The 13989-nt window shown below is 34.8% G+C and overlaps 2 protein-coding genes across 6 annotated transcripts in view; one reads left to right on the top strand and one right to left on the bottom strand.

Moving 5' to 3' along the window:
* The first annotated feature begins 367 nt into the window (after positions 1-367).
* Positions 368-2942, top strand: VhaPPA1-1 (Vacuolar H[+] ATPase PPA1 subunit 1). The gene is made up of 2 exons (XM_076114751.1): positions 368-1152; positions 1740-2942. Exon 1 carries the CDS (start codon positions 504-506, stop codon positions 1119-1121), a length of 618 nt encoding a protein of 205 aa, XP_075970866.1. The 5' UTR covers positions 368-503; the 3' UTR covers positions 1122-1152; positions 1740-2942.
* Positions 2943-3853: 911 nt separating this feature from the next.
* The window catches only part of stan (Protocadherin-like wing polarity protein stan), a 203474-nt gene continuing 193338 nt past the window's right edge, over positions 3854-13989 (bottom strand). For 2 of the 5 annotated variants that reach the window (XM_076114743.1, XM_076114744.1), the window contains 15 exons: positions 13787-13928; positions 13294-13515; positions 12745-12965; positions 12223-12369; positions 11597-11794; positions 11174-11266; positions 10983-11099; positions 10561-10679; positions 9969-10154; positions 9534-9635; positions 8952-9177; positions 8132-8550; positions 7175-7246; positions 6598-6655; positions 3854-5714 (listed from right to left, as the gene is read on the bottom strand). In XM_076114743.1, coding sequence (XP_075970858.1) covers positions 5675-5714; positions 6598-6655; positions 7175-7246; positions 8132-8550; positions 8952-9177; positions 9534-9635; positions 9969-10154; positions 10561-10679; positions 10983-11099; positions 11174-11266; positions 11597-11794; positions 12223-12369; positions 12745-12965; positions 13294-13515; positions 13787-13928 — 2362 coding nt within the window. In that variant the 3' untranslated portion in view covers positions 3854-5674. Of the gene's footprint in view, positions 5715-5967; positions 6072-6597; positions 6656-7174; positions 7247-8131; positions 8551-8951; positions 9178-9533; positions 9636-9968; positions 10155-10560; positions 10680-10982; positions 11100-11173; positions 11267-11596; positions 11795-12222; positions 12370-12744; positions 12966-13293; positions 13516-13786; positions 13929-13989 lie in introns of all 5 variants that reach the window. The other 3 variants (XR_012959493.1, XR_012959494.1, XM_076114745.1) reach the window with 3 other exon arrangements.

Raw genomic sequence — 13989 nt, 5'->3', positions numbered from 1 at the left:
TCAAATTATTTGTATTAATTTCGAAGATTTACTTATTATCATACTTTTTCGTACAGAATTATTAGTTTGATCTTGATCGTAAATATTTATTTTGAATTAATAATTGAACCATAAAGTCCAAAACTTCCTTGCGTGATTGCAATTTACAATCTGTGATCGAATTCCATTTATAGTGCTGGCAATTAAATGTACTTACTTATTTGCAAATTTCAATATCCTATTTGGGTTGTAGGAGTATATAAACATTTTTTCGTTAAATTTGGTCTAGTTTATTTTATTTTGAGAGTATTTTTATGAAATATTTCATAACCAATTTTCGTTTCAATGAGGTCACAAGAGTTGAATTTAACGCAGGCAACATTTTTATTGTCTTTGGTTTCTTGTGATCACAAGACCTCTTCGTATTTGAGTTTTCTGTCAAGGCAAAAATTGGGCGAAAAAAGGCCGTCCCTTTCGGGAAAATCGGGTAAAACAGCTCCAATTTGCTCAAATAATATCTCAAGATGAGGTACTTCCTAACTTACCTGTTGTTGCTGCTGGTGGTGATCGTGATCCCAATATGTTCTATGTTCTATCTCCTCCAAGGAAAGGGTGAGCAAATAAGCTTTGGATGGTTCCTGGAACATACGTCTCCCTACATGTGGGCGACGTTGGGAATAGCATTCGCCGTGGCCCTATCAGTAGTGGGCGCTGCTATGGGCATCCACACCACCGGTGTGAGCATAGTCGGAGGAGGTGTCAAAGCGCCCCGAATCAAGACCAAGAATTTGATCTCCGTCATCTTCTGCGAAGCCGTCGCCATCTACGGGTTGATCACTGCCATCGTGTTGTCTGGAATGTTAGAGAAGTACACAGAGCCCCTGGTTGACGAGAGCATCAAGCAACAGAACTGGATGGCTGGTTATGTGATGTTCGGTGCTGGACTCGCCGTGGGTCTCGTTAACTTGTTCTGTGGTATTGCTGTCGGCATCGTGGGCTCTGGAGCTGCCCTGGCTGACGCGGCCAATGCTGCACTCTTCGTCAAGATTCTGATTGTGGAGATTTTCGGATCAGCTATTGGTCTCTTTGGTCTGATTGTCGGTATCTACATGACATCAAAGGTCAAAATGGGCAACCAGTAATTTAAGAGTAAATTAAAACTTGAATCTAAGTGTAAGTATCAATTTCATTATTGCATTTAAAAATTTTGTCATTTGCCAGATATTATATTGAGACTAATGTTTGAAAGCTTTGAGTTAGTTTCTTCTTACATGTTTGTGTGATAAACTATTTATGATATAATGAATATTGGAATTATTGAAATTTTAATGTGATTCATGTAATTATTGTAAGGATGTGACTCAATTTATAACATATACTGGTCGTAATTTGTAAAACATGACAGTACTCATTTCTGATTTTAAATTAGTGTATTTTATGATATACTCATACTTGTATTGATGTATTGGCTTACTCTTAATGTACTTATTGCTGCCTAAATTGGTGTCTAGTGTTTTTATGATAGCATATAAATGTTCAATAGTATTACTAAAATAGTTTTGACAATCTGTGCCTTATCACATGATCTTGTGCTTGCAAATTCTAAGCGTCTTTGGTTATGACATTATAATATTTATTTTCAACAAAATCTTATCTATTTTCCTAAATGTAATGTGACATAATGTAACCATAATTGTTATGAATGTTATATTGAATTAAAAATAAATTAAAAAGCTAATTAGAGTTTTTTTTATTTTCAGTGTACAACAGCACTGGATGTTACCAGCTTTGACCTAGACTTGACAATCAGAGTATCCAGTGCCCAAACTAATACTTATTTATCACTGAAGAAGCTTCAAGTTAAACCATTGCCGTGTCCATATTGTGTATATCCTGCCTACACTCTGTTGTGTTTATTATAATGTAAATTATTTTTAAATCTTATTAATTTTACCAAAATATCTGGTCTTAGCACCACATAGTATATTAGTATATTAAACTTTTTGACCTTACAACTGTATGTTCAAGACATTTGTTATAAACTTAAGGCATTTTGTGCTAAGATCACAGATATTTGAGCAAAGAGGTTTGGATTGTATTGCAGTATTTTATTGACATCTTTTTTAGTAACCAATCGAGATTGTGTTGTTTTTACCATAACAGTGTTCTAATGTTGGATTGACTAGGTATTATTTAAAGTTTCCATGGCCTAATATGTCGCCCGCCTTGACGATGTCCAATGCAATACCTAGTCACTTATTAAGGCTTATACATTCCATAAAACCTTATTTCAAGTTTTGTAAAAGCTTTGATTGGTCAGTCTGTATCCCATGTTATACATAGTAATAAATTATAAATGTACATAAACTTAGTATTTGGCGTGATAAGCTATTTTTCACTGGACACAGACCTATACCTGGGCTACATTGATGTTATTGTATACCAACATTAATGGTGCCCTTTAATTTCAAATATCAGAGCACAAAGTTTAATAGTAAGTTGTAACATTGTTATTGAAATATATGATATCATAATTAGCTAATGAATTTAAATTTTGTTATAACTATTAGGATTGTCTGTGTCTCTTTGGAAAATATCTAAATTGTTGATGTTCTCTGGTATAAAGCACTGTTACCCCATTTTTTAACTATACAAAAAGTAAAGCTATACTTCCAATTGTAAATATTAGTTTGCTTCCCTTACTAATTTATTGTATTTGTAAATTCATATCTGCATAAACTTAAATATAGGTGTTGATGTGAATGCCATAGATCGTCGGTAAGTATATCAAATCGAAAGTCTATCAATTTAAATAAGCAGTGTTCACATTTCGGAACAAATCGATCGAGAAAGTATTATATCAGTTTTAAGAACCTTTCACTGATGTAATTCTAAGTTAAATATATTTTATTTGTGCAAATGTAGATATTATGTATGTTGATGAATAAATAGATAAAAAGTTAGTGTTCTTTTATTTCTTAGATTTCATACTACCATAAACATAGATATGTACCTATGTCATTATAGCTATATAGCTATATATTATATAAATGCGGCTGCCTACCCGGAAATCGAACCGGGATCAGTAGTCAATGGCCAATTTTAGCAAATTTATTTTGTAATGTAAAATTTTAGCAATCAAACAGTATCAGTAAAATAGCAGATACTTAGCCGGCGCTGCTTTATAATAAAATTTGTAATTATTTTTTAGGAAATTTAAGTATAGGGATGCAGCATTATAGAAAATAGCTCCTGATAATCATTCTCTCAATGGTGAAAGTGCCACTTCATGGTCTGGTTATCCAGTACGTATGACCGTGAACTAGGTGGGTACAGTAATGTAATCATGTGTGATACCAAGTTGTGTCCACTGCTTTATCAAGACTGATATCTCTTATCTGGAGATACCATGGGAGATACTCTCTCTCTATTTTTATTCATTCATTTTCATCTCTGGCAACACAAATTAAGTTAAGAATTTTATTGAATGCTCTCTTCAAGAAAAAAGGCGATTGTCAGTTCTGGACTGGACATTATGTTTTCAAATATTTTGGTGTGCTTGGTTTATAGTAGATGATTAGGTACAGAATTTTGTCTGATTTAGATGTCAGTGAATAGGAACGTCTGCGTAAGTTTTTACGAATTGACACTATTTTCTCTATAATCATGTAATCAACGCCGCTATTTAGGGCTAAGTTAAGCTTAAATATGAACCTAAGAAAATTTCCGTAATTTCCGTTCATACGAGGCATACCTACCTCATTACCCTTATGGTGTTAGTATCCAGTGGCCGTCAAATGTGGTCTTACATTTTTTTCATACCTAAATCATATTATTGGCTAAAATACTGTACACAGGATAATAAAACAAATAATAGATTTAGCAATAAAATATTTTATTTCATCATAAAACAATAAAGGGTTTTGTACCACTATTTTATAAACATTGCCTGTAAGGTTACATACAAAAGGTGAAAGTGAAATCATAAAGGGAACTAAAATTGAGCCAAAAGTTATCATATAAAAGTGGCAAATGTTATATATTGTAAAGAAATATAAAATGTTAATTAGAATACATGTTTGAGCAATTAATGGAATGTAGAACGGAATGTTAGAATGTAACGGGAATGTGACGTCACACCTGCGAATTACTTTCCCAATGACTAATCCACAGATTGAACGTAATTACGATTTACGTATTAAAAACTAAAGACAAGTTGCTATTACTGATAGTTTTCCTGTTTATTTTGTCTACGTATGACTACCATAATTTTGATGTACCTACTTTTGTAGTCCACTGAACCCAAACCAAAATATTTAAGTTAGTAGGTAGGTAATTTACATAAACAGACAAGACTCTTATTACTACCACATTAATGGAATAATAGTATCAAAGACATAATGCCACTTTTAATTAAAAATGAAAGTTACGAAGAAACGCCTTTATTTATTTAATAGCAAACAGTAGCATTTTGGAAAATATTAACTTCGTTCATATTCATAGTGCATTCTACGAACTCATTAAATATTAATTATGGCAATCTGATACTAGAGAATATCTAAATAAAGCTTTCACTTAATATTCCACTATTACCGTAGTTCCTAATTTAACTACTAAAAGTGTAAAAATCTATTTATTTACAAAATAGGTGGACTCTTCGTTAAAACGCTAGAAATGCACACAACACTCTATATACATACAAAACTCGAAATTGCAAACGTATTTCAAAATTACAATCCTCGTTGACTTATTTTTTTTAGCAAAAAACAACAATCCGAATTTAAAACAGAAAAGGGATTTTTAAAATACCAATTTTCAAAAAACATTGACAAGTCAAATAAAGGTCTCACACCACTTTCACACTTACCACTAAGAAATTACAATTCATTCTTAAACATTATATTACTAATATTATGCTGTTTACAAACAATAGTTTTGGTTTTCTTATATAAAAATAATAGTAATTCATATTTTGCACTAATCTATCTCCAATACTTTTCACCGAGATAAATTCCTTTGGATTTGCTTCAATTACTATTTTGAAAAAACTAACCTAGGAATTTATATCGGTAAGCGCCTGCTCACAAGCTAACTTTTATTATTTACATGACTGACTTTGGATGTCATTCTTTCGTCCGTAGATTCGTATTTCATATTTTTAGATATTCATATTTCCACTATTCAAACACACCATTAAATAATATTATTAAATATATTTTCTGGTATTTCAAGTTTGTTTGCATAATGATTTATACTATGTACACGTCTATGTAAAATAGAGGTATGTGACCGTTCATAGATATTTATTTATAGCATTGCACCCAGTTACTGAGCAATACTGAGCTATAAAGATGTGTTTGCACAAATTCTTTATTTGTTACTTTAACACTAAGGGAGAAACCTATTTGTTTCTATGTTTTATAACTAAGAGCAGACTTTTAAAATGCTAAACCCGCCAAAAATCATGAGTATTATTACATTAAAATTCTACATCAGTTCCACTATAGTTTCTACTTAAAGCATAGACAAAAATTCAAAATAAATACTCATTATTCTACACTATGGCAGTGGGTACTGATTGATCGACAGTCTTTGCGTAAATTAACACTAATCATTAAAAAACGTACTACGAAGTGTAAAATTAAATTATAACTAATTGAGATTCATTGGAAATCTTGTACTATTATTTGTGTTACTATACTCTTGTCTCTGCGTCGTCTTCAGTAGTAGATTTCCTGTAATAATAATAAATATTAAATAGGAACGTGAATCAAACATATAAACATAATTACAGTAATATTAAATACCTGTGTAATGTTAGTAAGATATGAAATCATGCATTATTAGACATATCTACCATGTTTTATTATTTATATAAATAAGACAGTGAACAATGTCCAGATTTTTACAACAATAAAAAAATGTTAATTCATCATAAATATTACTATAAAACCTGGACTATGAATAAGGAATATCAGTGTTACAAACCTCCTCCCTAATATGGTTGAAGATGATTTTGCGCGCGGCAACACCACCGGTTAGCAAAGCAAAAGATGATTTACAATGAATGTTTCTCATACAACCGCCACCATCTATTGACAAGTTCAATTATGACTCGGTTTTATAAAGTAAATTATAATAGTAATGGACGATTTGAGGGTAATCTGCTATAATTTTATTATATTATTTAAGGACAATATTATTTTTTCATCTAGTCACCCAGGACGTGTGAGGTGTGAATTGGACATAGAAATATAGGTTTTAATATTTTGGCCGTGTGTTATTATTAAAATCACTTGCAATAATAATGTTTTAGACTCAGGAAGATGCTTACTTTGGACAGAATCAGATATTCCTCCTGAGAAATAAAATAACATTTTCAAGGATATTATCTTGAAAACCATAATTAGTAGAATACCCTCGTTTGAGTTTACAGAACTCCATATACCTAAATTTCATTGCTAAGCTTACCTATATTGTAATTTTCTTTTTGTATTAGCCTATACCTATTTTATAATATTATATTTATAATTGTTATATGGAATCCTGTAATTCTATCACCACATACACATAAGATCATGCATTTATGAAGATTAAGTAGATTAATTTAATACTTACTCGCTTGTTTCCCCCATACTTGCTAGCGGCGCCCCCATTTGCTGTTGTTGAGGTTCGCCTAGGTAGAAAAAACATGAATATTTATTGTAAGTAGTTATAATATTATTCAAATACTTAAGAGTCTATATAGTTAAATTAAGATTTTGTGAATATTGTGCTTGTATTGTTTATTTTTTGTATTTTACTGATATAACAGGTATGTATGTTAATAATAAGAAATACATTGTCTTATCAATTTATGCAAGGCGCTTGCTAAGACTGAATAATCCTTTATCAAATGTGATAAGACAATCTATACTTTAATAAATAACCTTCAACAAAAAAGTAATATGTTAAAATTAAGGAATGAGATATTATGAAAAATAAAAACGGGATATTTCGCAAAAAAACACCCTAGATGGCGCCACTACTCAAAGCAATCACTTAAAATGAAATATCAACTTAAAATAATCTATGTTAAGTAATTAAACAGGTGACAACTGAACTACATGGCAAATCAGTGGTGGCTCTAACGACAGAATGTGTCAATAAAAAATCCTATGGTGAAAATCTTGGTATGTGAAAGCGAGTGAATTACCTGGCCTCGGTTCATTACTATGGACTTGCGGTGACTGACTGATGGCACGCAAGTGTGCGTGGTCCTCCTCAGCTAAAGCAAGCAAAATAATAACGTCAAAAAGCAACTCTCGGTGACGCTAACAAGCTTGGGAATAAATAAAATGGAAGCACACACTCAAAATATTAAATAAAGTGAAAGGCGAACGGCAGGTTTATATGAAGAATTCGTACAGCTTATAAAATGTCATGTTTAGGTTTACTTTTTGTTTTAATTGGTAGCTAGTATGATAGACAAGCTTATTTAAAAATTCTTATGTTTTTAAAAGTTGGGAGGTAAAAGTTATGTCCATTTTTAGAAGCCCCGATAGTTCGCTAAATTGCTCAGATGCTGTCAAAACCACAATCCAAAACAACAACAAATTAGCGGATGCGTAGACGTCAGACGAAAAGTGACGTCTCATGAGATTTTCTTTTTCTTTAGTTGTCAACAAATAAAAGCCATAGACCAAAAATTATTATTTAAATAAACAAATACTTTCTAATTAATCCGGACTTCTAAAAATAATACTCCCAAATAAAAATAAGTGACTTAGTCCCCTTAAAAAGTGGTACAAATTCTGTTACGAAACAACACAAACTTTAAGCTGTACGAAATCTGCCGATCTCCTTTCAAAACAACAAAACGGGTTTATGGTGAGATTCGCTGATATAAAATTGTGAAATGAATTTTAAGTTATTGTATTTGGGAAATATTCTAATTGCATTAAAGTGAACTTAGGGACCGAATATACAATGGAATCTAAACAATATGTATCTACAGTCCGGACTTTTTAAGGTTTTATCTTTGATTAGGAGACAAGAATTATATGACAATCACAAAAAAACACATTAAAACAAATACATGTAACACCTACAAATAACCTACAGGTTTAAAAAAACAGTCTACAAAAATCAAAACTAAACAAAAATAGCTTACCTGTATAAGGGAATAAATATTTGTCATGCGGGTGATGTTTATCGGATCCCTCCGACATTCTATCATTATAATCCCCACCGTAGTGACTATCCATCTTTCTCTGATAGTCATTCTTCAACATAGTCGCAATCCCTGAATCCCTATAATCCCTTGGCGGGTATCCATCATGTTCCCTTGTCGATACACCCGAATCCCTAAAATCCCTAGACCCGTACACATTTGTTTCCGAGTTCAGGTATTTGGTAGGGCTGTACCCATAGTCGGATGTCCTTGTAGGTAGGTATGTTTTAGACCCGTAGGGATTACCGGGTAATCTGTACATGGTTGGTGATATCGGGTAGTTGGGGTCGTAGGGTATTTGTTTTTCTGTGTCAGTTGGTAATACCCCGTACATTAACTCGTCTTCCATTACTCCGTATCTGGGGAAAAAGTAGGTCTTTAAAGTATCTATTGAGTATTACTATTTAAGTGACGTGTGTCTTACTTTGTCCAGATAAGATGACTAATATTTGATTTGATGATTAATGTTTTGACGCAGTACAACGTTTATCTATTGAGTTGATATACCTACTGTTGATTTCACACATGTCATGTCTCTGTCTACCTTACCCAATAAATAGGCCTGCATTTCGGCACAATGGAGTTATAACCCAGAAAATAGAAATTGATTAGCAATTGTATTCTTTCTTTCTGTCGTGTTATGCATAATCTTTGGTCAACATAGGTATTGTCATTGACTACATTACCGTCATGAGAATTGGTAACAGTAGAATGTATGCAGTTTCTATCAAAAAATATAATTTACTATATCTTATCTTACCTATTATCCAGCGGTAATCTGGAAGCATCAACACTAGCGACATAAGTGTCATGTACATTCTCCAATATGCTCGGCTTCATGCGATGCCGGCTCAGCTGGTACACATCAGACGTTAGATCCGGGTTCGGCAGCGGGTTGGGGGAAGGTGACGCCAGACCCGCGTTCACTCCTTCGTTGTCTGAACCTGTTTCTTGAGACCAACGACCCATTTCTGGTCGGTTTGGTTCTGGTGCAATGAGGAAGATTTGAAAAATTAATCATTACAATGTGAGTCTACTTTTAGACAGATCAAAACAAATCAAATCAAAAAATTTATTAGCTTAAATATGGTGTACATAGATGACAGTAAAAGTGAAAGAGCGCATATTCTGCCACATGTGGTGTGCAAAGAATGGCTACTGTTTTAGTAAGAATTAAAATTAAATGGTCTAGTTAGCAGCAATAGTTGCTAAAATACTCTAGGTGGTGTACAAAGTTTGTAGCAAAAACCTAAGGAAAGTTATTAATATCGAGAGGTGGTGTTGCAAATGTTCTTGTTGAACTTTTCTTTTGCTGACAGTTATAAAGTCTTGTTAGAAGTACCTTCTCTAATATGTGATGGCCATCTTGGCGGCATAGCTAAAGGTGCACCTTCAGTGATGTTTGGTAAGTAACTGGCTGCGCTGCCGCTCGTAGCACGATCTCCTACGAGAAACACAGAATAAAAGGTTTTAGTTAAAGTAAAGTGTAACCATGACTGAAATCTTAATGACAATTCGTCGTAATCTGCGGTACTACCTATCTTGAATTTTGTTTGTTTCTGATTGGGGAATAATAATTATTGCATCTCGACAAAATTTTATCACGATTGTGAGAAAAATACATGCTAAAAAACCCATGTTGTCACAAAGGTTTCTGATTGTGGATAAAAAGACTTCCCACCTCTTTCAGAACTTCCTTATCTACAAGTACTTATGTCTATATTTTTTTAATTCTCTACATTGGTAAATTATAACACGTAATTTCCTTTGAACTTACTATTAGCAGAAGGTGGATGGCTAGACCGGCGCGTGCTGGTCTCATCATCATCAGACGAGTGGCTGGAGGCCAGGTCCAGGCTTCGTGCACTGTCGGTGTCACTGTCCGTTGCCTCAGTATGGTCCTCGCCGGTCTCGCCCGTCGTCTCCCCGTCTGTGGCTGCTTTGCGACGACGACGTCCCTCGTCTAGCACGAATAATATCATAATATCAGTAATGTTGATTTGTTTTAAAAATTCTGCATTTACAGCAACATTAAAATACTCCTAATCAAGTCATATTATATGTAGGGATACATTCTGTTCTTTTTTACTGGGCTATATTTTTACAGGTGGCCAATATATTTTTTGGAAAATTGTTGTTAGAATTGATTTGACGTAGTCTTGGCGACTGGAGAGAGTAACATAATTAATTTACTAGACGTAGATCAATTATTATTGTTAAAGTGAGTTAGTGAAGTGAGAGTGAAATAAGTTGTTTAGGTACAGACCATAATCTATATCAATTTTTTGTGACTAGAAAACGCTTAGCTTTCGCCTCATGGCTTATTTCTGCAACACCTAGAAATCTACATATTCTTGCGATCAACTTACCGTCTTTCCTAGTATGTAGTGAAGAGTCGAAGCCTCTCAAATAAGCAGGCATGTCACTCGCGCTCGTATTGTAGTTGGACGTCGATGTGCTTGTATGACGCAGTTGTCCATCGCTGCGGCTGTAGGTAAAATTAAAATTAATAAGAATTCAAACAATAATTTTCATAGTTAACAGTCTGCTGTTAGTTCTAAGTAGGTGTATACCTACTTAGAAAATACTTGACAAATCTATCTATAGTCTTCCGACCAAGAAGAAGTCATTCGGAATTAAAATTTTCGCAAACAAATAATATTTGGTTTAGGACGTGGTGGAAGTAATTGTTATTATCTTTGAAGTGACGGATATAGTAATATTCGATCCTAAACGCCTGTAGAACGATTGATAGTGCAGTAATAAGAAGTAAGTCATTCAAAATGTTTACCTGTAAGGACTCGAACTTGTTTTCGTCGTAGACCGCGATGTGGTAGACGAAGCAGAAATACCAATATTCCTCAATTGACGTCCGGGCTCTGTACTACTATGGTAAGCTAACGCGGACCTGTACAAACAAGACACGTTTAAATTTCAACTCTATTTCTAAAGCAATAAGGTGTTAATCAGATTGTACGTTACCTGTTCACTTGTGATAAGTTTTGTGCACTGCTGCTTATTATGACGGATGTGTCAACTAGTGGAACTTTCTTCCCGAGACATCTTAATACAGTCCTAGAAAATATTGGTGGAGTTAATGATTTTTGAAAATTAAAGTGTAGTTTTTCTATATTTGAATTCTGGGACTTAATTTTAAAATGATCAAAAGCTAGGTTGCGAATTACCTTTTTTCTTGCGACGTGCAATCAACCAGTTGTCGCCGTACATATAAAACATGAATGGCTAGCAGTTGAATGAACTTTTGGGCATTGAAAAATCACACACAAAAAACTAGCTTTACGATTAATAATGTAACGGAGCAACTAGTTTTTGAGATAAGTAATGCCATCCACCAACCAACGTAGCGTTTTAAGATACCCTATAATAAGTATTTAAATGTAATACCTGGTGAGGTTATCCCTGACCCGCACATTGAAGGCGATGTACCCGAGCGCAGCGGCGGCGGCATGCGCTGCGACGGCGGCCGCTAGCGCCGCGCTGAGCGCATCTCTTCGCGCGCCCGTCTCGCTCGCCAGCAGCAACGCGCTCGCCCACGACACACAGACTAGTGGAACGCATACCACGCTCACGCCCAGAAGCATCCTGGTAAAACATACATACATATATCATGTTATCACATGAAGATGGATAAAGAAAAAAACAAAATGGTATATTATTCTTAGCATGCCGTTATCTCACGAGGATGGACAAGGAAAAAAAGAAAATGGTACATAATTTTTTTGACTATGCTATCGATACAATTTCGGTAAAAGGAAAAATTAAAAAAAACAAATGGTAAGTCAATAGTGCACGTTAATACATGAGCCAAACACTTATAACTAAGTACGGTGTTTTATAAAAAATACAACAGTAGGTATTCAGCTTTATTAACTATCTTCTGTACCGGCTTATTGGAGTCCCGAATATATCCGTCTTTCGTTGTTAGCAATATGTTTACAAAGTGCACTTCTTTATAAATAACCTAGACAATTATGAAACACATTTTAAAATATTCACTGTCATATTCTTACCTCAAATTGCCAAATCCAATGACATGGTCTCTCACAGTGAAGGCAGCTCGGGTAGCACCAGCTAAGAATATGATGGCAGCACTCGCGTATATGGCAGCTGGTATCACCACCCACCATACCACTGGCTCGTGACAGCTCACCCAGCAACTAGAGGAACAACAACATAGATATTTGTTTAATTTTTATATCTATAAAATACTGGCGTATACGCACGTGCGCGAATGTGCATATTCGTCTTATTAATAAACGTCCCAGTAATGTTCCCAGATGCGGTTAAATAGCAGCTGTTATTATAATGTCGTGACTTTATCCCAATAGAAAAAGCTTTCCCAATAACAAATTAAGCTAGAGATAAAATAAGAGTCGTTATGGAATCGCAAAAATATAGTAGGGCAAGATTTTTGAATTCACTCCCTACTAAATATATTGAAGGAGAGACAAATCTTCTAACTTCTTCTTCTTCTAATCTTTTTCTTTTTTTCTTCTACGTTTTTGAAGCAAATAGTGGCGCATTATACTTACAAGAGCGCGTTCCCATACTGGTGCTGATGGTGCGAGGCGGCCAGCGCCAGCAGCACGGCGGGCGCGGCGTAGGCGGCGCCGAGCTGCGCGCACAGCCCGCCATGGTTCACGTCACGCAGCTCCCGCACCAGACGTCTTAGCTGCCAGCCGTCGCACGCGCACCACGCAAGAGCACACACCCACCAGTAGTGCAGTGACATGGCCAGGAGCTTGCATACGAACTACGGCAAAGAGCAATATTTGTAGTAATTTAAATATTCATAATGATTTAAAACTAGTCACGTGTTTTAAACTTGTATCTTGCATGAACTTCTAACAAAACTTAACCTGTAAGTTGCGTGAGAGGACAGGCACGCGAAATTCCTCTCCTTAAAAATCTGGACGAGCTCTTAGGTCAGTAACAGACGCTTCTAATTACTTAAATGAGTGATTAACATTTTATTATATTATTTTTCTACCAGAGAAAGTTTACGATTTATTAATATTAGGCTCCCTTCAACGGATACGTAACATGTGATAACAGAAATACAAAACATTGAGAATACAAACCTCATTCTGCACCAGCGAACTCCTTGCTTTAAGCGCAATCAAGTACAGCAGTTCAGCCATAAACACGCAGAATATCAAATGTTTATGTATAGAGTTGGAGACAGTTGCTGCTCCTCCCCTCATCAGACATAGAGCCGCCCACGTCGCTAGTAGCAACGGTAGCGATATGCTGAATGCTGTGTATGACGTCACGGATTCCAGGAGTGATGGCTCTGGGACGAACTGTTGGAAGAGAAAAAGAAGATTTATCATGATAAAGTAATAATTTCGCGTTTTAAAGTGTCTGAAGAATAGGTTTAACAGAAACGAAATTGCAGCTGCAAATCGAAACAGACTTTGATATGCCTAGTTCTCCAGATTTCAAAATGGAACAAAGGAAAAAAACATAATCTAATTGTCAGAGAAGTTAATGTATCAGGGAATGATTTTGGAGCCAGTACTTCAAAGAGATTTTCTGATAATCATTTTCTCATAGAAGTATCTTTCCACTTACCTCAATATCCACTTCATCAACAAGCACTGCGAAGGTGGACAGATGGTTGCACGTGCAGTTGATGAGCAAAGGCTCATTAGAGTACGGTGACCAATCATAATCGATCTCCGTATGACAGCCCACGCGAGACCATTCACCAGACCTATGCAAAAGAAACATAGTTAATACCGACAAGACAAAGAAAAGGACCTTCTGCTCAACAT

This window comes from Anticarsia gemmatalis, chromosome 5 (assembly GCF_050436995.1).
Source record: "Anticarsia gemmatalis isolate Benzon Research Colony breed Stoneville strain chromosome 5, ilAntGemm2 primary, whole genome shotgun sequence".
Lineage (NCBI taxonomy): Eukaryota > Metazoa > Arthropoda > Insecta > Lepidoptera > Erebidae > Anticarsia > Anticarsia gemmatalis.
This window is presented reverse-complemented; position numbering and strand designations above follow the sequence as displayed.

Coding starts and splice junctions, on each gene's coding strand:
- VhaPPA1-1 (XM_076114751.1), top strand. CDS start 504: ATGAGGTACTTCCTAACTTACCTGTTGTTGCTGCTGGTGGTGATCGTG.